A 21733-nucleotide genomic window follows, 5' to 3' on the forward strand; every position below is an offset into this window, starting at 1 on the left:
AATATTTAAAATCCCGCCAGGCACTTGAATTACTATTGCTATTCTATATTTTAAAAAAGATGCACAATTCTGAAGAAATAGTCACAAAGTTTGGTCATCCAATATTAAGAAATAGAATCATTCAGTTACTTGGTTTCGTTCCTTTAGATCAATCTTCAGTTACACTTTTATCAAATTTAATTGAAAACGGTTGGGAGACTATTCATGATTTTGATGGATTCCACTATAAAATATATTTCCCAAACAATCCCGGATCATTCACTACAACAAATCTGGATCGCCTTGAAAACTTGTTTACTAGTCACGAAAATACTGATGTAACTAATATAAACTCTAATGATGAAACTATTATGATTATTGAGGTTTACCATGAAAATATAAATCAGTTTTGGAACGATGGATTTCAACTTATTCAATATTACAAGAACATTGTAAATATTGATATAAATTTTGTTGAGAGTAGTGAAGTATATAGTGACCACATCAAAATCTATGTTCCGAGAAAACTCTCCTTAAAGATATATTATGGATACCCAAAAGTTTTGAGGACACCAGCCTTTTTTGCATTTGAAATGCTTACGTGTGCAATTAGGAATTTATTATATTGTGCAAATATATTAAACTCAATAAGATATATCTCCTACTTCTGGGACAACAGGGATGTGAATGAGGGTTGTTCTCTCGGGATCGACAGCTACATATTTTTCGAAACATCTGATTTCTCCGGCAAAAAACTACATACATACTACCCTAACACATCCAACGAGGATTCAAACATTCTAATTGCGCTGGAACTGTTTAATCAATTCATTAATGAGGGTATTTTAACTAACAACTTTCTTCAAGAACTCGCTATTTCAATCAATCAATTTGACTACATCGGAAAAAAAAACGATAAAATAATGTTTTTCCTCTCAAAATCAATTCCAAAGAACGTAAATGAAATAGAGGAACTAATTATATCTGACAAAAAAGAAAATAACTTGTTTTTAATTATTACTGTTCCTGTTTCTTGGTTACATTCAACAAATGATTCGAAGAAGCTATTTCTAGCTGCATTCATATCTACTATAAATAATTTGATATATCAAATAATTCCACAATGTAAATGTCTGCTAAGATGTGGATTGAGAAAAAATATAATGGAGCTTACTAGCCAGGAATCCAAGGGGTACTGAAAACCAACATTACTTTTAAATGTGCTTATGTAATCCAGCCGCCTAATTGCCACATTCGTTTTGACCTCAGTGCCGCTATAAGTTGGTATAATATAAGATAACTTGTATTGTAATCAAAATTGAGGATTACTTTCAATCCTTTCCTTCAGGAAAGTAAGGCCATTCATTCACTTAAACGTATATATGTATAGGTACTTATATAAATACTCACATTGATATATAAAATTTTGCTATTATGGTTGGATCAGACTCCCCAATAGGGCAAAGACTGCGAATTCGCATTAAGGCAGAAAGTAGAGATGATGATGAAAACACCAAAAATAAAAGGAGAAAGGAGAGCATTTCTTCTATTAATAGAAGTTCCGACAATATTTTAGAAGAATCAAGGGCTGCTCTCCTGTTAGAATGCAATTCACCTTCTCTTCGAAGAGTTGATAAAGCAGAGGTTTTAAATGTAAAAGTTAGTGATTGTAATTGTGCTAGAGAAGATTCAGTCGAAATTATGTCTGAAGCCTCAATCGAAAGTCAGGAAGTACAGGAATATGTAGATAGTATTGAACTGCAAGCGAAAAAACTAATAGATAGAAATGATAAAACTAAACTAGATAAACAGGATTACAGGCAAGTGGACACAGTAAAGGCCGTTACTGGAAACAGTGAGAATATTGTCTCAAACGAAACTCCAAATGCTGAATTTGCCATATTGGATGAAGAAAATAAAGCCACACATACTTATCAAGAAGGAAGGAGTGAAGCTAATTCTCAAACAAATAATACCCCAGTTTTTATTCCACCCCAGCCGATCCAAATTGCCCCAAACGTTATCCAACAACCTCCTAAAACTTTTGCTCATTCTCTGTTACTTTCGAAAGAGAAGTTCTCAACAAGATCATTCTATCCAAATGATCCAAATTCAAATTCAAGTTATTTACAAGATATAAAACCGGTTCCAGAGTCAATAAAACGACTTTATTTCCCCGATGAATCCACTAACATAAATGAACCAGACTTTGAAGTCAACATGGAAGAAATCAGCCAAAAAATACCCATTATTGTTCCTTCATGTTCAAGTTGGTTTGATATGGACTTTGTACACCCTATTGAACTTGATTTGTTATACCCTGTTTTCAAGAACGAAATAGAGAATAAGTCCGATGATAAAATTGAAAGTAACTCTAGTGATGGGTTTTCAAATATCCCAGATAAAAATAATGATTCAGTTTTGTCAAATGAGAAAATTTCGGAATACAAAATGATCAGAAACGAAATAATTAATTTGTATAGAGAGATGCCCAGGCAATACTTGTCAGTAACCGAGTGCAGAAGGCGAATATCGTTTACAGGCGATGTCTCATTTTTACTAAGACTACATTCATATCTTGAATTCTGGGGTTTAATAAATTTTCAAGCGGATATTAGAACCTTGCCTCCAAAGGTAAGGAAGCTCCGTGATTACAGGCTTGAAGACTTTAAAACAAAATATAACGAAAAGAAGCCTTGCTTTTTCACCTCAAAGATAGACGAAGAAACCATAAACAATCCATTTATGAATACATTAGTTGTACAATGTATTTCATGCAATAAGCCGTGCATTTATTCTTATTATATTTTACGTGCAGGGATTGTTAATGGAATGTCAGTAGCTGTGTTGGATCGTTGTGTTTGGTGCATTAGATGTTATTCGGAAGGTCGCTATCCACCTATTCTACATGCTGGCCATTTTATCAAAGTTGATATCCCAGTAATTTCGTCTGTAAACGGCCCAGAACACTCTCTGAAAGCCGGACTATTAGGTGTCGCAACATGGTCTCAAGAGGAGGTACAAAAGCTAATCGAGGGTATTGAATATTATGGTGATGATTGGGACGCTGTTTCATATCATGTCGGAAATAAGAGAACCCCACAGGAATGTGTTGCGTATTTCATTCAACTTCCTATAGAAGAGCCATTCATGAGGAACGTTAACCCTTCAACTCATACTAAGCTTTCATTCCCATTTATGGATGTAAGTAACCCGCTGATGACTCAAATTGCTCTTATTGCATCGGTTGTAAATCCAGTGGTAGCGGCATCTGCGGCTAAATCTGCACTTGATAAGATATTGGAAATAGAAGGCTATAAAACTTGCAATAACATTAATGAAACAGAATTTGGTACTGATGTTTTGAGTAACCCCACTTCAGATAAAGATAATTCAGGATTTCTCCCACAACTAGTTCCAAGAATTTCCTCTGCGATGTGGCCGAGCTCTGCACTTTTAGGTGAAAAGGCTGTTCAAGAAGTATGCTCAATAGCACTTGAAAATGCCGCAAAGAGGGCGAAAGATCTCGCCGAATACGAAATGCGCGAAATGCAGAATATACTACCTAATCTAATTGATAACACAATAAGCAGATTAGAGCTCAAATTGCTGCAGTTCAAACACCTGCAGTCGATGGTAAATGAGGAGAGAGATATTCTTGAGAAACGCCTTGAGAAGATAAGAACTGAAAACGTTGAAGTGAAGTCAAAATTAAATAACAATGTATGCCAAAATAGCTTGGGTGACAACTAATGTTTTTTTTTTTTTGCACTTTATTTTGTAATATATATAGTTTTTTTAAAGGGGACCCCCGTGCAGAGCGTAGATGCCCGAGTCGGTCTAAGGGGCCAGACTTAAGATCTGGTGTACACGTGTACTCCAGGGTTCGAATCCCTGTCTACGCACGGTTCTTTTTTCCAGTATGGGCGGGTGTTCACCATCCTTCGTGTTTTCGCGGTTTGCACAACCCTTAGAATTGTTTGGTCTTAACTTGGTTCATTAGTAGGGATGACAAGTAAACCTATTTGTGATTTTAATTAAAGAAATGAAGTTGGGGCCGTCGCCTTTTGCTCCTCCCTATGCTTTATTAGTTGGCTCCTTGCCTTTCTACATTTTTCTTCGAGTACGTCAATTTTCACATTTAATAAACTTTTTTTTTGACACTCTCCACCTCGATGCTTATATTTATTTCTGTGGTGATTATGAACCGATCCCATCTTAGCTACTCGTTTCTCTAGGTTTTCATCCGGCCTCTCCTTCACCTGCTCCGAATTGCTGTTAAAGCCATTAAATTTTAGAAATCTTGACAGTCTTTTTTCGATCTTATCCCCAAATTCGTATTTAGTCTCGGTAGAAATGAGTGGAATGATGTCTATTCCTACAATCTTTACAGCAGAACCCATAGGTAAATGAGACAAAAATTTGTAGCGTTTAAAAGTGAACTCATCTAGAATCAATTCAATGATATAGATAACATCTACGTTTAACAATACCCTTGGTATTTTATCAATTCCACCAAACTCAAATTGCAAAATCTTAATATAAAATGGTTCTAGGAAAATAAGTTGCCCATCGTAGCATTGATAAAAATAAAATATTCTTTCCATTCCATTATCAAATTTAAATTGCTCATAGTTGGTATTTGACTTTCTCAAAAGCTCTTCTAAAAGTTCATTCTCGTTGAATTGAGAAATTAATGAGATATTATCGCACAAACAATCAATTTGATGAGTTCCAACCCCTTGTATCCCTATCCTCTCATACAAAATAGAGATACACTCATCAATATAATATAGTTCTTCATCCATATTAATTTCACCACCAAATTTCTTATTTAATAACATTTGAAGATCACAAAGTAAAATTTCAGTTATATTTGAAAGAAACCCTATTCTTTGAAAGTGTATTCCAGCCTCATCTTTATCAAAAAATGCTTTCTTCGTAGAAATAGTCTTGGAGAAATCATAGTGAACCACACAACTTGAAAACTTTCTAAAAAGTAAGCATAAATTAATTTTAGATCCAATTCCAATATTTCTCACAACATGGTACCTTACTGAAACAAGTTCATTTGAAGCCAAGGAAAAGCAAATGGGGCATTTGAATTTCTCATACTTCTCTTTTCCAATATTAAAATAAATATACTTAACAATGCATGGCCAACAAAAAATATGTCCACAACTTGATATTTTAGGAACTAGAATATCAGTCTCCATGCAAATTGGGCAGCTTATAAATTCATCACTATCCTTATAAATAAGATCAATCAGACCTATTTTATTCCATTCAAATGAAAATCCATCATTAAAATCATCAAACTTTCTATTACAAGTGTTATAATTAATTAATTTGTTAACATTAACCTCATTTTCAAGAATATATACCCTGTAATTCTGTTTAACGAATTTTGAAATAGTTATCCAAGCAGTTTCTTTGCTTTTAGACGTGTTCATGTTGAATATCGAGAACCATTATACAATGACATTGGATTTATGTATACTATTCCACAAATTATCATTAAATACACATGAATCATATTTTAATTACTACTCAAATCACGCTAATGAAACATAAGTTCAACTGCCTTTCATTTGTTCGCGCTTTTAATCTTAATATTTACTTTTTTTAACTTTAAAGGGGAAAAAGTAATTATTAACTAGGAAGCCCAACTCTAATGTAAAGATAACTTTTTTTATTTACCTTCTATAGTTACTAATATAATGAAAAATCAAAATGTTTGGAAACGTCCAATGCAGATGGGCTTACAAAATAAAAAAGCAAACCTAACTGAACTCCTAAGTTCTGTAAATGGTAACAAAATATGCGCTGATTGTGGAGCGAAAACTCCAAGATGGGCATCCATAAACCTTGGCATTCTCATTTGTATTGATTGTAGTGGAGTGCATAGACATTTGGGTGTTCATATTTCAAAGGTTAAAAGTATCTCACTTGATACGTGGAATGATGAGTGGATTGAAAGATGTATCAGAATTGGTAACTCAATATCCAATAGTTACTATGAATACAACCTACCTTCTGGATTCCAGCGTCCAAATTGGAGCACCCAACAACATTCTGTTGTTGAGCAATGGATTAGAGACAAGTACGAATTTAAATTATATATTCATTCCAACTTGGCCCCACCTTCGGTCACCTTTGAGAAACATGAAAAAAATAAAGAATTGATTAATTCTGATATTGAATCAATAAGAGATATCACTCCAGACAATTGCAGCAGTGACAATCCTCAACCACCATTAATTAACTTGATTGATATTGGCATATCTATAAATACTGATTGTATACAGAATCTAGAAGGCAACCAGCCCACTAATTTATATAACCTAGGAGAATCAACTTTTCACAAAAAATCAAGTACACTCAATAGCGATACAAAATACACACGAACACAAACTTCTATTATAGACAATACATATTCAAACCAGCTTAAAAACATTAAGCATACTATTGAAAAGATACATGATTCAAATATTGACAATTCACTTTCATTTTCCAGGTTTAACGAGGCAGTCACAAGTAGTATCACCTTTCTAGAAGAGCATATGCCTGGTATCGATGGAATTAATACTGCCCCTCAGAATAATATCAGCTCACTCGACCCCAATAAAAGTAAGAACGAGGTTGATAGTGTAAAAGACGATGCTACTAAAAGGCCATGTCCATTTAGTTCTATTGATGCATTTTCAATCGTTAGAGACACATTTCCTAAATAACTTTTTTTAACACTTGAAACCCTCAATTTATTTACCCAAGTCTCATTTCACCGCCAACCCACTTTAAAAGTACCTTGAACCTATAAATATTTATTTTGTACTTAAAATGAAAGCAATAATTTTGTCAGGTGGTTATGGCTCAAGACTTCGTCCACTCACCCTTACTAGGCCAAAGTCTATTGTAGAATTCTGCAATGTGCCAATAATCGAGTTTCAAATTGCTCAGTTTTCAAGTATTTCGGTAACAGACATTGTCATTGCACTTAACTACAAGTCAGAAGAATTAATCCCTTATTTAAAGCAGATGGAGAAAAAATATAAAGTTAATATCCACCTAAGCATAGAAGACAAACCTCTTGGAACGGCAGGACCTATTAGACTCGCAAAGAACTTCCTAACAGAAAATGAGCCTTTTTTTGTTTGTAATTCGGACATAATTTGTGATTTTCCACTAATGGAAATGATTGAAATGTACAAATCAAGGAATTCAGTTGATGAATGTCAAGGTGTTATCCTGGTTAAGAGAGTATCGGACCCGTCTAAATATGGAGTCGTAATGCATTGCGAGAACACATATTTGGTAGATAGTTTTGTTGAAAAACCAAGAGAGTTTATAGGCGACTTTATAAATGCAGGAATATACATACTTTCTGATAAAATAATCGACTTAATTAAACCGAATGTACCAGTTTCAATTGAAAGGGATATATTCCCGTTGGTAGCCTCAAATAAAAAACTTTTCTGTCACAGATTCTACAGCGAAAACCACGTGTGGGCCGACATAGGAAATCCGAAAGACTACTTGATCGGATCGGCTCTTTTCCTGGAATTTTTCAGCTCGAATGTTGAAAATGCAAAGAAGGGATCAAAGGTTGAACTTTCAGAATCTAATCTTCGACTCTTCAAAACACTCATCGAGAATAACGGACTGAAACTACACCAAAGATCCGATACTTTCAGTGTGCAAGGGAACAACGTGATCCATGAAACAGCAAAGATCGGAGCCGCCTGTAAAATCGGCCCTAATGTAATAATCGGTAGAAATTGTGTTATTGGAGATGGAGTTCGCCTCAAAGATTGCACAATATTTGGTGGAACGGTAATAGGCAATTTCTCAAACATATCTGGTTCAATAATCGGTTGGAACTGTAGAATTGGCGCATGGACCCGTATTGAAGGTTTATCTGTATTGGGAGATGAGGTCTGCGTCAAGGATGAGTTGCAAGTCTTGTCATCGATAATACTCCCCAATAAAAGCATCGATTCTTCCATAACCATCCCGAACACCATTTGCCTTTAACTTAACACAACTACAAACGACTAGTCACGTAAAAAAAGAAAAAAATCAAGTATATGTCTTTTGCGGTTAATTCTTTACGACAATTTCAACTCACATAACCGTATGGGGGGGGGGGGGGGGGGGGGGGGAAGGGATTGATTGAGGATTCTACAAGTTTTGGTTGTACGAGTACCTGATGGGAGTTGGAAGATGTTGTGCTTTTATATTTTGGTTTCAGTCTTTGTGATCAATTTGTCTTATTGCAAGTGTGAGTTTATTTTAGACCCCTTACAGTATGATATTCAGATTCTGAAAGAAAACAATTTTGATACAATTATCTCAAAGAATCGGCAATCTTCTGTTTCCTCCGTTTATTTCTATGAGAGCGAAAATGTTGGGGACGCCAAACAATTGCAAGGGTGGTACAACGATGCGGCTCGTGAGTTAAAGGGTATGGTCAAGGTTTCTGCAATTGATTGCACAAGCTTCAAGGTGTTCTGTGATAAACTTGGAAATACTGGGAAAATAATCATTTACCCTGTACTTCCAATTCCCTCCTTCGAATTCTCACAAGAAAGAAATGTCGACAATCTAAGGAAACAAACGTTTAGATATATCCCGAGAGACAACGTCTCTGTTATTGGGATCCCTTCTGATGTTAATAAGAAATTGGTGAAAATCGAAGACTTCTTAACAAAACATATTTCAGTCCCAAAAGTTCTTATTTTCAGTGAAAAAGGGATTCCACCTACAATCATTCATTCTCTTGCAAATGAATTCAATAAGAAGCTTTTGTTTGGTTTTATTCCAAACTGCAATAGCGATAAAGTTTCAATGGACATCGCGAAGAAGTACAAAATAAACTTATTCCCACGCATAACAATCTATAAGGATAGCTCGAAACCTTTGGAGGTATATAAAGGTGACATAAAGTTCTTGCCACTTTTTGAGTTTTTAAATATTTATGCTGAAACATTTGTTATGGGTGGTGGATTCTCCGATCACGATTCGGGTGACCAGTCGTCCAAACCATGGTTAATTCAAAAGATACCTGAATTAACGGCTCTGTCATATCATGATGTCTGTGGCAAATACAAGAGCCTATGTGTGATCTACCTGAAAAGTGGGAGTGAGCTTACACGAATTGAGCAGGAAATGCTCGAGGATCTCCAGGAGCTTTTTACCCCTCATATTTCAGGTAGAGGCACTAATTTTAGATGGATGTGGATGGACATCTCGAATGAACCCGAATACAATAAGCTCTTTAATGCTGATGGACAAGAAATTCTTCTCCCATCCGCAGTTGTCTTGGGAACTAACAAGAGACTAAAATTTACACGTCTACCTCGAGATATAGAGGGGAATGTGCAGGTAGCAAACAAAGATACCATAAAAGATTTATTGGATAAAGTTACTGGGGGTGACGCTAGGTTTGTTAATGTACCTGGACAAAAGTTGCCAAATTTCTCTAAACGTACTCATGAGGGTTCGAAAGACCAGAAAGACGAATTGTAGTTAGTTAATAGGAAATAATCTCTTCTATTTTAGGTTCTTAAAATGGAAAAGGTTATGTTTGGAAATTAACACTATTTGAAATTATTTCTAAGACTTTTGTTTCTGTTTCATTTGCCTTCCATAGTAGTAAGCAGGTTTTTTTCTCGCTGCCCTTGACGAACCTGAGATTACTAACGGTCTAAATTATTATTTGTTCTGCCTGCTTTTCATAGATTTTTCATAGCTAGTCTAACTCATTGTTGATTCAAGATTTATGGTTCCTGAATTCTAATTACTCCTTGTTAACAGTAATTTGTGACTCGTGCCTGTAAATTTTGTCCTGACTAACAATTTCAACACATGCACATAAGGTCATTTTATCTGCGACTCTCCACTCAACAAAAAAAAATATTTTATGCAGTATTACAATATTAAATTTTTATGGTTTTATTTTGGTTTCCAAGTTGTCACAAATGTTTGAAAGAATCATCTTGAATTTTCAAATTGGTTTCCACCGTATCCACTAAATCTGACGCGATTCTCGAGTAAATATTTTCTTAGGGTTAATCCATAAATTTATCTATAAATAGAAAGAATATTAATAAAAATCATACTGTTCAATGATCATTGAGTATTATGGTTATTAAATAAATTAATATTTTTGTTCTTGAAAATGACGAATTTTATCATTAAAGGTTTTAATAAATATCTAAACTTAACTCATGCTAATTATTTGATATATTTTCTCTCGAAACTTTTTATATAAGTTTAACTGTTACTTAACTGACTATTCGTCTAATATCATTATCAAAAACATCAAAGTATTATATTTAGGCAAATACTTTATCCAATGAGTCATCTCTTTGAAATCAATAAAAATTTGTAATTATCACAAATTTATTCTATATATTAATATTGTAATCATTATATTAAAAAATATTATTGATAACATCTATATAAACTAAATCCACCTTTTACACGAATATCAAATATTTTTTTCTTTTTTCTTTAATTAGTTTTAATAAATAAATTATACATAATTTATATTAACAATTATCATTCCAACTAATAACTTATTTCATTAGAAAAAATGCGTAAATTTTTCAGAAATATATAACATGTATTTATATAGCTGTAGTTTTGTTCTGTGGAATAACTAAAATGCCTTAAGATAGTTAAAAAACAGTAATAACGAAAATTAGTTCAATTCAAATTGTTAGTTATTACAACTCAGTTAAAGGAATTCATACTCCTTATAAAATAACTTTGCCTTTGTCTCAATTGAAGCAAACAAATAAGTCATATTTACAGGAATTGAAAACCTACTTTTGAATTTACAAGTAATATTTTTTTATCTACTATCTTAGGTATGTTATTTTATTTTTAATTAGTACTTCACTACATATAGCATTCATCTTATTCGATTTTTTCTATAAATCAATATACAATCAAATGTGTTTAAATCTGTCTCAATTTTTTTTTGGAAAATGATAATTTTGATTTTTCAAATAATATTGTTAGACAAATAAAACCCTGATTTTATTCAGGTTAAACCTACAAATTAACGTGTTCAAAGCTTAAGCCACAATAAGCACAAGCTGATATCTATAATTACTTCATATGTTTTTTAGACATTAATCTGATGAGAAAAATACAAAAAAATAGTTGTATTTATCTGGGTTTAACTAGACATTACATTCAACAAAAAATATAAATTAAACAATTATTATTTAAAAAACATTTCCTACTTTATTGAACCGTCTGAATTTTATTTTGTATATAATTTAATATTATCATATATTCGTGTTGGTTATTTTTTTGAAAAAATTCTTCTATCAATTTAATAAGATCTTTTCTTTCCATAATGTAATTGTGAAATAAATTTGATATACTTAACCACCAAAGAGAAATTAATGTGAAAATTGAAATATTATTATACTCTTCGTTGGTGATTTTTTCATTCTTATTCAAATGTTTCTCGAGAACATAATCTAGTATTGAAGCAATTGAATTGAATCTAAAAGATTCTGAATATATAAGATCATCTTCATTAAAAAAGCAACCTGAAGATCTAAACGTTAAAATAATATAATATATAGGATGTCTTAATTTTTCGACTGGAAATATCCTTTTAATCTCTTTAATTCGTCTTTCACCCATGAAATTTGAGTAATCTATAATTAATGTGTCATAGATAAAATTAATGTTAGCAATTTCAATAAAATTGAGAGGGTAATCCAAATAAAAAAATTTGACAACTGAGTTATAAATAATATAACTAAGTATCTCCGGAATAAGTATCTTATGTGATATTTTCCCTTCTCTGATTGATAAATCAGTAGGAAAATCACTGATCTTTGAAACAACAGTAATTAAAAAAATAAGGGTGTTTTCTTGAAAATTTGTTGAATCGTAAAGTACTTTCAATTTTTCATTTAGTGGCACGAACCAATATTTAAAAAACAAATAAAATAGTCCTTGTTTTTCATTGGGTGAATAAAAGTAAGCTTCAAAGAGACGGATTAAGGACTCAGAAATGGTTGAGAATAACTGAAATTTTAGGATGTTGCTACATTCGCAACAATTTACAATTTTAGATATAATACTCATCTTCATTTCCAAAGATAATAATAGGTCGTCTGTCCCACTTATTAATGTTTTAAGAAAATAAAAAGAAAAAGATATTTTTGTCTTGTTTTTCAAAAAAGATAATACCTCCTTTAAAATTAGAGAGATAAATTTGTTTGAAATAGTTGTCCAATTTGGAATTGTAGAAATTATCTTTTTTTGAATTTTAAACGGTAAATAAGAAATTATACTACATTGTTCATTATTTGGAAATTTTATTGATATTATAAATAATGACATCAAACCCTTGGACACGTCGAGTGTGAGACTTTCATCTTTGACGCTGCAAGCCATGTTATCGGTAAAGTAATCACAAATTACGGTAAACAAGTTGCAAATGATATTTATTGGTAATTTTTTTCTTTCATTAATTGACAAATTAAACAATATATAAATTAATTTTGGGACTCTAGATATAAATAGTCTTGCCAATAAAATTTCATTTTTTGTTGGCTCATTTTTCCTTGTCAAATTTAGACATCGTGAATTAGTGTAAAACACAATTCTCTCCAATATATTCCAATGTGAGTACTTACCATAAAAAATGTACTCTTGTCTATAACCTATTTTATTAAAAATAAGAGGGAAAATAATCAAAGTATTAAATATAAAGATAGTGAATTGTTTATTATTATAAATCCATTCGTCTTTTCCTACAAATATAACAATCAACAAACTTAGGATTATGTCACCAAATTTCATTTTCTCACATGATAGATCTAAAGAAATAGATGATGTACATAATAAATTGTTTATTTGGTCGACGTCTTCTTTAGTAAACGGGTTATTTATTTCTAAATCGTTAAAATTTGAATTCCTCGAACTAAATATAATTTTTTGAAGATTCAAAAAAACATTTAACAACTCAAAAAAAATATATTTTTCTGGTGTGCAAAATTCCTTAATTGAACTTGTTTCATCAAAGTTAATGTTCATAGTTTCAATTTCTAACAAGAAGATTTTGTGGAAGATATTTGATTGATTCTCTCCAAATAAGTCCTTTTTATAGTAATTTCCAAAGTAAAGATATTTTTTTATAAATTCATAGAAAAGATGGACAAAGTCATTAATAATTACGTTTTGTTCTGTAATAATATAAGCCACATGTGATGAGAAGAGTTTGATGAGAGATAGAGACTCAATTAAAAATATTGATTCCTTTTCTTCAAATGTGGGATTACTTACAATTTCTTTATGTAGTTTTTTAAATGAATTTAAAATTTTTATGACTTTCGATAGGTTCGAATCAAAATTAAAGTCCAATTTAGAAATATAATATAATGTAATTAGTACTGAAGAAGTTAAAAATGACATAATCGAATCTAGATCATTTGGAATATCAGGCGGAATATTAGGAATCAAGGCCCTCTTTATTTTAATACCGTATTTTTCGTTCTTTTCTCTTTTATTTCCATTAATATTAAAAATAGAGGTGGATATATTGTCGTATTTTTGTTCTCTCTTAGAAATAACTTCAAATGAAAGATTGATAATAATATCGTATAATTCTGTTGTGATGCTCTTTATGCTTGATAAGTTAGCATATAAAGAGAACTCATCATTCTCAGTATTCAAAAATATTTGACGAACTATTTCTCTAACAATTGAAATAACAATGTACATTCCATTAAATGTTCTACATAAATCTGTATTTGCAATTCTGCAAACCAATGGGGACCAACCAAGAATGTACTTTAAATTAATGAACTTTTTTTTGTAACCTCCGAAATCAGAAAATAAGTAATCATTCAAAAATGATAGTCCATCAAGCCTAATATCACTCCTTACGTGAGAAAGGGTATTTTTAATTTGCATATATAAAAAGTCTGAAAACGGAGAAACGAAACGAATGTTACCAGCATTGAGAAGTTCTAGAGTGATTTTGTAAGTTAATTTTCTAACTTGAGAATCGACATCAACCCAACATGTTGAGATAGTACTTATTACCCTGTCAATATTTTCATGAATAATTTCAGGGTTAGATTTCAATATCTTGAACAAATCGTCTGCTACTTGCCTTCTGCAGTGTTCATTGTTCTGAAAAACAGAATTAAGCCTATCATTTAAAAGCATATGACATTTTGAATATTTATTCGCTTTGTCGTCAGAAGCTGACTTTTGGAAGGGAACTCTTATTCTCTTACTTTCAACTTGTGTTTCAGTCGAATTAAACGAATGTAAATTGGAGTTTAAATGAGGTCTCTTCTTTTTATTTGACCTTTCCTCTTTAATTACCATGGTCAATATTTGAAAAGAGAGAAGCTGATTTGTCAAAAATAATACAAAACCTCAATTTCGTAGAAAATGCCGGAATAAATAACAGAGTTAAAAGTAAAATAGGAGTAATATCATTTTACGATGGTAAATATGAAATAATACTTAATTTATAAATCCACAAATAAATACGACCTAACAAATAGGTTCTTATAAGGTATTTAAGTCCTAAAATTATTTTGCGGCTTGCAATTTCATTCTAGCGCCTCCCTGATTAATTTTTTTTGCTCATTGTTTAAACTTTTTGGAAAATTAATGTCAAATTCTATAATTAAATCACCCTTTTGACCAGGTTGGTTTTTAATGGGCATTCCTTCATTTGGAACTATCTTTCTTGTTTTTGGGTTAACAATCTCCTTAATGGGTATCTGTAAGTTGCGGTTATCAAGGGTTGTTACTGGGCATGTAAAGCCAGTTAATGCTCTAACAAGTGGGACTGTAACTTTCATTATTAGATGGCAATCATCTCTAGTAAACCTTGGATGTGATTTTGTCTGAATGATAAGAACCAAATCTCCAGGAACTCCCCCTGGTGACTCTTGATCACCTTCACCTGAGTAAGTTAGCTTTGTCCCATCCTTCCATCCAGGTTTGATTTCAACTTCAACGATATTCTCCTCATTTCTCGCCTTATGATTTGAAAACCTCTTTCTAGTAATCTTTATCTTTTTACGTTTACCTAGGTACAATTCTTCAAGCGTAACCATTAATGGAACCTCATGAGTCCGTGGTGCCTGTTTAGTTGACCTTCCAGTATGGCTAGATGACATTTGAACTTGCCTGAACATCCCAGATGGGCCACTGAAGAAAAATGACGCACCTTCATCGTCTCCAAAACTCCCTGCTCTGTCTGACGCGAAAAACCTTGCAAATATCTCATTAGGATCAATAAAGATTCCACTGCCCATTCCACCCTGTTCGGCGGAACCACCTCCAAATCCAGATTGTAATCCTTCTGAGCCATATTGGTCATATATACTTCGCTTTTCCTTGTCACTTAAGACTTCATACGCTTCACCTAGCTCTTTGAATATCTCCTCTGCCTTTTTTTTTTCATCTGGTTTAGAGTTCGCATGTTTATCAGGATGATACTTTATTGCAAGCTTTCTATATGCACGTTTTATATCTTGGTCTGAAGCATCCTTGGTAATACCTAAAGTTTTATAATAATCCTTATACATTCAATAAATAAAATCAGAGAGAGTAAAAGGTCAACCTACCTTCCCCATTTTCCATATGCTTTATTCTCAAGAGTATTATCAATATAAAAGTAAAATATTAAACTTTGAACCTGAAGAATAGGAATATTTCGATACTATGGTTTATGACATCGAGACAATTAGCGGGCAATTAATCAAGTTGAATCTAAATTCAACTTTGGGGGGGAGGTGGAGGAGGGGTAGGAAGGCAGAATTAAAGTTGTCTATTATTTTTTTAGCTTTTGATTAAATTTTATTTCGCTAATTTACACATATCTTGAGATGCTTGAAGCAAACTATAACGTTATTCTTGTTTTATCGCCAGATCGATTTTGGAGGTTATCAATTTTTTTTTTGTATTTTCATTTAGTGCAACAAAAAATGGATTGACCATACTTTCTTTGTTGTAAACTAAGGGTTCCTCGATTGAAAATTCCGGAACTTCTCCTAACTCTGAAACACTAACTTTATAGATTTCGCCACATGTCTGCTTTATTATGATATGGCATGCACATGTATCCCATTCCATACACTTCAAGAACCTCGGATAGACGTCGGCGTTTCCCTCGATCATTTCTATAAATTTTATCGACGAACCCCGTGAATTCGTAACGTTATTTGGAAAATGTTTTTCAACAAAAGCTCTAAAAAGCGAGTCCTTACTACTTGGTGAGCTTATAACTCTTACTACATTAATTTCGCTCTTTTCAGAAATATTTTTCGAAATAAACTCTATAATAGTCTCATCGCAAATAAGATTTGAAGCAGCTTTAGTTGTTATTTTATATGTGCCATTTAAATTTTTGTTTGAGATATAGGCTGTACCTTCAACCGGAACACAGACAAGGCCAAGTGTCGGAACACCACACTCTGCTAATCCAATGTTTACAGTAAATTCACCATTTCTTTTTATGAACTCCTTCGTTCCGTCGAGGGGATCAACAAACCAACAGGCCCTAAAAGTATTAGTGATGGTGAAATGATTTTCATTTTGACACTTACTTGTAGCTTTTTCTTATTTCCCATTCAGCAATTTCTGACTCCTCCGAAATAACCGGTATTTTTGGCCATTTGGAAACGAGTTGGGTACAAATAAACTCATTTGCTTTCAAATCAGCAACTGTAACAGGTGAATTGTCGGAATTTTTGTACTTGATGCCCCATTTTTTATCGTCGAAATCATTGTAAATGTTCATAATTATTTTCGATGCATTGAATCCTATTCTAACGAGGTCAATAAGAGAAATCTCTGCAAGTTCAAGAGATTCAACATTGTAACACAATTCATTAAATATATTGAATAGCGACATTCTATTTGGATTTAATTTTTGATGAATTCTAGTTATTTTTTTTTGTTTGCAGCAATCTATTCCAAACAAAGCGGTAGTAAAGGTGGGTGAAGTATGCATGAAAAAAAATATTCGAAAAAGATTTAAATTCTATTTCTACCTCAGTCAAAAAACAACAAATATAACATAATTCCCACTCCAATCAAAATGGAAATGTTTGATATAAGTTTACTCCTAAACTCATTGTCTGAATACATCAATTTAGTTCAAAGATGTGTTTTTGTTAACTTACTATTAGAGTATTGAAATGCTCTCTGAAACTCATATAGAAAGAAACGTTGAGAGACAACTAGACCAATAAGTGTATATATAGGATTTCCAAATATTGTGAGAAGTGATAAGCTTGAAAGGTTAAAAGTAAAATCTGTGTTTGGAAAGGTCCTTTGTGAGTAATCGTTTCGCTCTCGTTGTCTCGGTTCAGGCCTTTCTGCTCTAGGCCTCGGTTTAGTTTTTTTTCTTGGATCAGAACTATCACTCCCTCTTCCATACAGTGGTATTACATTTTCTTGCGTAACACCTGCCTTACAAACTGGGCAATCACCATACCCCCTATCTAACCATAAATAAATACAATTCCAACAATACTAAAAGTGGCATAAAAAACTATCTAAAGTTAAGTTGTGAAAACTTACCAGATGTCCACATCTAGTAACCACAGGTTCGAATGCATTTTCAAAACAAATATTGCATTCAAAACTACTTGATGGAATCGATGATTCATGTTTATTTGATATATTTTCGCTAGAATTTAGTGTTTTAATCTTTGACTTGTCCACATTATTATGAATCCCTTCCATTGTTTAACTAGTCTTATATATTAATACCAATTGAAGAATACTATCATTTTGTGTCTGCAATGAATCTTACTTTTTTTTTCAAGCGGGAATGATTTGATGATTTCATATTTATAATGTGAAAAAAACTCATGAAACTAATTTCACATATAACTACAAATATTATTACATATTAATGTATGAAATGCGTTAAATGAATTGTGGAGTTATTTTTATTTTTAAATTATGAATTGTTTTCATGAAGTCACGCGTAATTTTAGTAATTATTATGTACAGGAATGTTAATTTTTAACTAGATAAATTTCAAAATATCATATCTCAATACTCTTTTCACATATATATTTAATCTTTAAACATGTTAAACTTTTTTTTCAGACTATAATATTCTCAGAATTTTGGAAATAGTAAGTTATGGAGACGAATCGATATATTAAAGTGCAACGCTTCATGTTTCAAGTGGACAAAGTGCATGCATGCACCAAAAATTACGTATTGGTTAAATTATTATGAAGATAAGAATCTAGGCAATAATCTAAAAAAAGATAAAGAAGTTATTAATAATGAATAATAACACAAAAAGGTAGGTCTTACTTCATTGAAAAAAACTATCGGGTTTTTGTTCATCGAAAATTCCTTTACTCATTGATAAATTAATTACTTGAAGAACAAACAAAATAACACTTCTTGACAATATTGAGAATCTTAAACAAAGCATACTACTGAATAAGTCGTCAATTGAATCTAATTACATCGAAAGATGCAGGAGGAATTCGGACATTAATTCGGAAAACGAACAAGATTTAAGACTGATGTGAGTTAGATTTTTTAAATATAAGATTAATTGATTTTTAGATGTTAATTAACGTTAAACCTTCAGGAGGAAAAGAATTTCAATTAGAGACTTTAGAATATTAAAGCCAATAGGTGCAGGCGCATTCGGAATTATTAGACTTGCTGAGTGTAGGCATACTGGAAATGTTTATGCACTAAAACAAATGAGAAAAAGCATAATAAGAACAAAAAATCAACTTGAAAGAATTTACAATGAAAGGGCATTGCTTGTGAAAAATGCCTCTGATTTTGTTGTGAAGTTGTTCTATACATTTCAAGATGAAAAACATCTTTATCAAGTAATGGAGTATCTTCCAGGTGGTGACTTGATGTCTTATTTGATAAAGTATGATAAATTTACTGAGGAAGATACGAAGTTCTATATGGCGCAGTTAGTTCATGCTGTTGACTTGGTTCATCAACTAGGATTTGTGCATAGAGACGTGAAGCCAGATAATATAGTACTCGATTCCAAAGGACATCTTAAACTACTTGATTTCGGTCTCTGCAAATTCGCACCAGGAATTGAGGGGGAAACAGCTCTTAATAGAGAATTTGGCGCAGATATCAAAGGTTTTGGAAGAGATGTAGTTACTGAAATACAAGAAACTGATGAATTAGTTGATGAAAAAAGACAAGAAATAAACACTTTTGATAACTCATTCAGCAAGAGACCTAAGGAAAAAGATTACACGAATAAGTATTCAAGTAAAAACGTCGATATTAAAAAAACCAATTCACTTAAGCACTTGGATAGAAAAACAATTCATTCAACAGTCGGAACACCACAATACATGGCACCCGAAATATTTCTTAGACAAGGATACACACACCTTGTTGATTGGTGGAGTGTTGGAATTCTGATGTATGAATGTTTATATGGAGGAGTTCCGTTCAATGATGATACACACAATCCGATAAAAGTTGCTATAAAGGTGATGCAATGGGAGAAATTATTACTACTGCCGCATCCTTGCAGGCAAATTTCCCCGGAGGCTCTTGATCTGCTAAAAAACCTTTTGTGTCATCCTTCAAAAAGGTTTGATGGTGAACAAATCAAAAAACATCCTTTTTTTAATGGTAAGTGTGCGTTGTGCTCTTAAATTTTCAGTTTTAATTTTTTTAGAGATTGATTGGGATCGTTTAAGGGAAGCTTCTGCTCCATTTGGAAAAACAGTTCCGGAAACTATTATTCGAAAAAATAAGACGCTAAACGATAATTGTTCGGATAATTCCATCGATGAATCCCCAAATATATCGAAGTTCGGAATCCAGGGGTCTTCCCTCGTTGACTTAAATTTCTTAGATTATACATTCAGAAATATTGAAAAAGGAGACTCGATAACTTTCAGTGAGGCAATAAAAATGTGTGGGTAGTGAACTTATAAAACAAATACAAAGTTGATGAACATAGGGTAATAAATTCAAAGTATTATAACAAATCAAACATATGAGCCTATTATTCAGTTTCACCTAGGGAATCAGATTTTAAAATTCCATCAATAATAACCTCATTTTCAAGAACTTCTGAGTTTGTGATAGCAATTAATGCCAAAATATCGAGGAAATCACTTGAAATCTCATTTGTTTCTTTTTTTGACGATTCTATATTCAGATTTGGTACTTCATCTTTTTTTTGCCAAATTATACCATTTGAATCTTTTTCAACGGACTTAATAATAGAAATAGTTTCATTACCTGAATTTGTCGCAATACTCTCCAAACTTTTCATATTATTTGGATATGTAACAACTTTTTTATTATTACGTTCCGATTTATCACCTTCCTTCACTTTGGACCAATATTCGGAGTTATTAATTGGCAATGGAACTGAATGTCCAGGTGATATTAGAGGTAAGTACTCTTTTAATGCTGTATTATGAACTTCTCTTGCTGTTTTGATTGATAATGGTATTTTTGATTTTAATTTTAATGGATTTAAGTAATTAGTTGACTTCCTTTTATTGCATATTACACGAAAACACGAGTAAAACCCTAAACTCAACAAACTATCAAGTATCAATGGTTCGGTATAGCCTTTACCTCTGATTCCATCGTGCGCCTTTTCAGCAAACTTAGTTAGACCATCTTTTACCCTTATAAAGCCATTTCTTATGTGTTTTCTCATGCTTCCGTTGTCTATAGATTCATCAAAAGATCTTGTAGATGTTTCTTTAGTTGAAGTTTCCAAGTCATTAACGATTTCGTTTTCATCTTCCGATTCATCCTTTTCATTAAATGAATTAGGGTAAATTTGCTTCACATTAACGCCATTTATCATTATCCTAAATGACATATATTTATTTAGGAGAAGTGAAAGTACCTTTGTTGGATTCAATTTCATTTCAGGTTGGTTGACTGCGATTATTTTAGTTATTCTAACAGCAGTTGGTCTACCATTAATTATATGACCTAGCCGTTTTAAATTCGTTGGAATCTTCCTACCTATAAAGTTCGATCTTGTTGTATCGAGTGGAACCTCCACATTTTCAAAACAGAAAGGGAACGTTGCTTCTGGTTTTGTTTCAATTATCGCAGTAATATCCCAATTTCTATAAACACCTGTGTTGTATAATGTCCACTCAACCTCTGATATCCCATTTTCACATTGAGAAGCATCAACACCTTCTATTTTCTCCCAATCAAGTAAAAGAGTGAAAAGACCGTGTTTTTTTTTGCTTTCGTTTAGATCCATGACGTTTTCTTCTTTTGACAATCGGCTGTAAGTGCTGCTATGAGGAATTAGTAGGTGTGATTTTCCATGAAATAGGGTCAGTTGTTCTTCTCCATAATTTGAAAAGTCACTTGAAAATACATTTAGACAGACTGTAGAAGGGTCTGCATTCTTTACCGTAGAACCAAAATCACATTTGCTACACGAAATGTAGGAGCTACATGTTGGCTCCACAGGTGGAGAAAACGGAGTAAACACTTTACCATTAGTACATATAGTGCTGCAGATTCTGTTACTTACTGTGTCATGGGCTCCTGTTAGTCCAAAGGTCCAATATAAAAATAATGCCCTCGACATTAAGGAAATAAATAGGCAAACGAGCTTCATCTCACAAAAAATAGACTAGCATACATATTTGACTTAAGAAGTATCCGTTGTTAGTTTCAATGATTCTTAAGATAAATTACTAAAGAAACTTAGAATAGTAAACAAGAAAAT

General features: G+C 32.4%; 12 protein-coding genes across 12 annotated transcripts; 6 read left to right on the forward strand and 6 right to left on the reverse strand.

The window, feature by feature from the left end:
- Positions 1-59: 59 nt before the first annotated feature.
- Positions 60-1178, forward strand: FG379_002282 (uncharacterized protein; the record flags this gene model as incomplete). Its single annotated transcript, XM_067328151.1, has 1 exon — positions 60-1178. The coding sequence occupies one exon, from the start codon at positions 60-62 to the stop codon at positions 1176-1178; it is 1119 nt and encodes a 372-aa protein (XP_067183690.1).
- Positions 1179-1413: 235 nt separating this feature from the next.
- On the forward strand, positions 1414-3732 carry FG379_002283 (erythrocyte membrane PFEMP3; the record flags this gene model as incomplete). The annotated part of the gene is made up of 1 exon (XM_067328152.1): positions 1414-3732. The coding sequence occupies one exon, from the start codon at positions 1414-1416 to the stop codon at positions 3730-3732; it is 2319 nt and encodes a 772-aa protein (XP_067183691.1).
- A 284-nt stretch (positions 3733-4016) lies between these two features.
- FG379_002284 (ring domain) lies at positions 4017-5432 on the reverse strand (the record flags this gene model as incomplete). The annotated part of the gene is made up of 1 exon (XM_067328153.1): positions 4017-5432. One exon carries the CDS (start codon positions 5430-5432, stop codon positions 4017-4019), a length of 1416 nt encoding a protein of 471 aa, XP_067183692.1.
- Positions 5433-5729: 297 nt separating this feature from the next.
- FG379_002286 (homeobox-containing protein) lies at positions 5730-6713 on the forward strand (the record flags this gene model as incomplete). Its single annotated transcript, XM_067328155.1, has 1 exon — positions 5730-6713. One exon carries the CDS (start codon positions 5730-5732, stop codon positions 6711-6713), a length of 984 nt encoding a protein of 327 aa, XP_067183694.1.
- Positions 6714-6819: 106 nt separating this feature from the next.
- Positions 6820-8013, forward strand: FG379_002287 (GDP-mannose pyrophosphorylase (4N40); the record flags this gene model as incomplete). The annotated part of the gene is made up of 1 exon (XM_067328156.1): positions 6820-8013. One exon carries the CDS (start codon positions 6820-6822, stop codon positions 8011-8013), a length of 1194 nt encoding a protein of 397 aa, XP_067183695.1.
- A 189-nt stretch (positions 8014-8202) lies between these two features.
- Positions 8203-9507, forward strand: FG379_002288 (uncharacterized protein; the record flags this gene model as incomplete). The annotated part of the gene is made up of 1 exon (XM_067328157.1): positions 8203-9507. One exon carries the CDS (start codon positions 8203-8205, stop codon positions 9505-9507), a length of 1305 nt encoding a protein of 434 aa, XP_067183696.1.
- A 1728-nt stretch (positions 9508-11235) lies between these two features.
- Positions 11236-14352, reverse strand: FG379_002289 (uncharacterized protein; the record flags this gene model as incomplete). The annotated part of the gene is made up of 1 exon (XM_067328158.1): positions 11236-14352. The coding sequence occupies one exon, from the start codon at positions 14350-14352 to the stop codon at positions 11236-11238; it is 3117 nt and encodes a 1038-aa protein (XP_067183697.1).
- A 230-nt stretch (positions 14353-14582) lies between these two features.
- Positions 14583-15569, reverse strand: FG379_002290 (heat shock 40 kDa; the record flags this gene model as incomplete). The annotated part of the gene is made up of 1 exon (XM_067328159.1): positions 14583-15569. The coding sequence occupies one exon, from the start codon at positions 15567-15569 to the stop codon at positions 14583-14585; it is 987 nt and encodes a 328-aa protein (XP_067183698.1).
- Positions 15570-15891: 322 nt separating this feature from the next.
- Positions 15892-16897, reverse strand: FG379_002291 (sulfite synthesis pathway; the record flags this gene model as incomplete). The annotated part of the gene is made up of 2 exons (XM_067328160.1): positions 15892-16543; positions 16590-16897. The coding sequence occupies 2 exons, from the start codon at positions 16895-16897 to the stop codon at positions 15892-15894; spliced, it is 960 nt and encodes a 319-aa protein (XP_067183699.1).
- Positions 16898-17078: 181 nt separating this feature from the next.
- On the reverse strand, positions 17079-17733 carry FG379_002292 (uncharacterized protein; the record flags this gene model as incomplete). Its single annotated transcript, XM_067328161.1, has 3 exons — positions 17079-17110; positions 17169-17520; positions 17569-17733. 3 exons carry the CDS (start codon positions 17731-17733, stop codon positions 17079-17081), a joined length of 549 nt encoding a protein of 182 aa, XP_067183700.1.
- A 557-nt stretch (positions 17734-18290) lies between these two features.
- On the forward strand, positions 18291-19938 carry FG379_002293 (kinase domain-containing; the record flags this gene model as incomplete). Its single annotated transcript, XM_067328162.1, has 4 exons — positions 18291-18310; positions 18395-18541; positions 18608-19641; positions 19688-19938. The coding sequence occupies 4 exons, from the start codon at positions 18291-18293 to the stop codon at positions 19936-19938; spliced, it is 1452 nt and encodes a 483-aa protein (XP_067183701.1).
- An 82-nt stretch (positions 19939-20020) lies between these two features.
- FG379_002294 (uncharacterized protein) lies at positions 20021-21592 on the reverse strand (the record flags this gene model as incomplete). Its single annotated transcript, XM_067328163.1, has 1 exon — positions 20021-21592. One exon carries the CDS (start codon positions 21590-21592, stop codon positions 20021-20023), a length of 1572 nt encoding a protein of 523 aa, XP_067183702.1.
- Positions 21593-21733: the final 141 nt, after the last annotated feature.

The sequence above is a fragment of the Cryptosporidium bovis genome, assembly GCF_009768925.1.
Source record: "Cryptosporidium bovis isolate 45015 chromosome Unknown contig_3, whole genome shotgun sequence".
NCBI lineage: Eukaryota > Apicomplexa > Conoidasida > Eucoccidiorida > Cryptosporidiidae > Cryptosporidium > Cryptosporidium bovis.